This window comes from Seriola lalandi, unplaced genomic scaffold, assembly GCF_002814215.2.
Source record: "Seriola lalandi dorsalis isolate HSWRI2012SDOR001 ecotype SW California unplaced genomic scaffold, Sedor1 jcf7180002009781, whole genome shotgun sequence".
Taxonomy (NCBI): Eukaryota; Metazoa; Chordata; class Actinopteri; order Carangiformes; family Carangidae; genus Seriola; species Seriola lalandi.
This window is the reverse complement of record NW_019480434.1, coordinates 1-874: the sequence shown is the minus strand read 5'-3', so window position 1 is coordinate 874 and position 874 is coordinate 1. Positions and strand designations below refer to the sequence as shown.

Below are 874 nucleotides of genomic sequence, written 5' to 3'. Positions count from 1 at the left end.
TATTCTACTTCTCAACACAGCTTGGTGACCAGACTTGGTGCTGACTTTTACCTGCAGAGGTGACTGCGGTGTCTGTGGTACTAGTGAGCTCCAGCAGGATTGTGGGATATGCGGAGTGCAGCAGGAAGAGCTTTCTGATGAGCGGCTCTGCTGCAGCAACACCTGGTGCCACCTGTGCAGCCAGGACATAGGTCGAGTATTTCATTGACGGCTCCAGTTCAAACTCAAAGACAAAGCAGTGAAATCAGCTGTGAACATGATTCATACAGAGCAGTGCTCTTCCTGTTTTATATATATATATATATACATATACAATATTCATTGAGCATAACTGATTTTGCCTCCATTATCCTCCTGTTCTCTTGCGGCAGACTCACGGTTGTCTTGGTAGCGTTCCTCTGTGCATTGATTGGTTCGCTGGCCCAAAAGAGGAAAGCTGATTGGCCGGTCGAGGTGGAAATTGCAGAAGTTTGCAAAACGAGACGAGGGCACACGAACTCCGCTGCCCAGAGGAGGTGCCCGTTTGCCCCGTCAATGACCTGCCCCTGACAGACGGAGAAGAGGGCAAAAACACGACAATTACAGCAAACGCAGAGGCCGGGTAAAGAATGTCCCAGCAGAGCTTTAATTCCTGTAACAACTCAATATCGCCAAATGAAAAACAAAAGAGATGTTTAACCAGGACTTTGTGCAGCTTACGAGCCTCTGTATTAATATGAGCTTTTTGTTTATGTTTTACCTCCATGATGCCGTTTGCTGAATGCTGAAAGAAAAGGTCAAGGATGCCGTCATCATTGTAGTGTCCCAGGGCTGGTTGGCTGTGACAGGAAAAGAAATAAACTCAGCAAAATTCTGATATATATATATATATATA

At 45.8% G+C, this 874-nt stretch overlaps 1 protein-coding gene across 1 annotated transcript; it reads right to left on the bottom strand.

The window, feature by feature from the left end:
- Nucleotides 1-51: 51 nt before the first annotated feature.
- LOC111673093 (protein FAM234B-like) lies at nucleotides 52-817 on the bottom strand (the record flags this gene model as incomplete). Its single annotated transcript, XM_023430750.1, has 3 exons — nucleotides 740-817; nucleotides 378-545; nucleotides 52-172 (listed from the first exon to the last, which is right to left on the bottom strand). Coding segments are annotated over exons 1-3 (295 nt in total), but the record flags the coding sequence as incomplete, so codon positions are not given.
- Nucleotides 818-874: the final 57 nt, after the last annotated feature.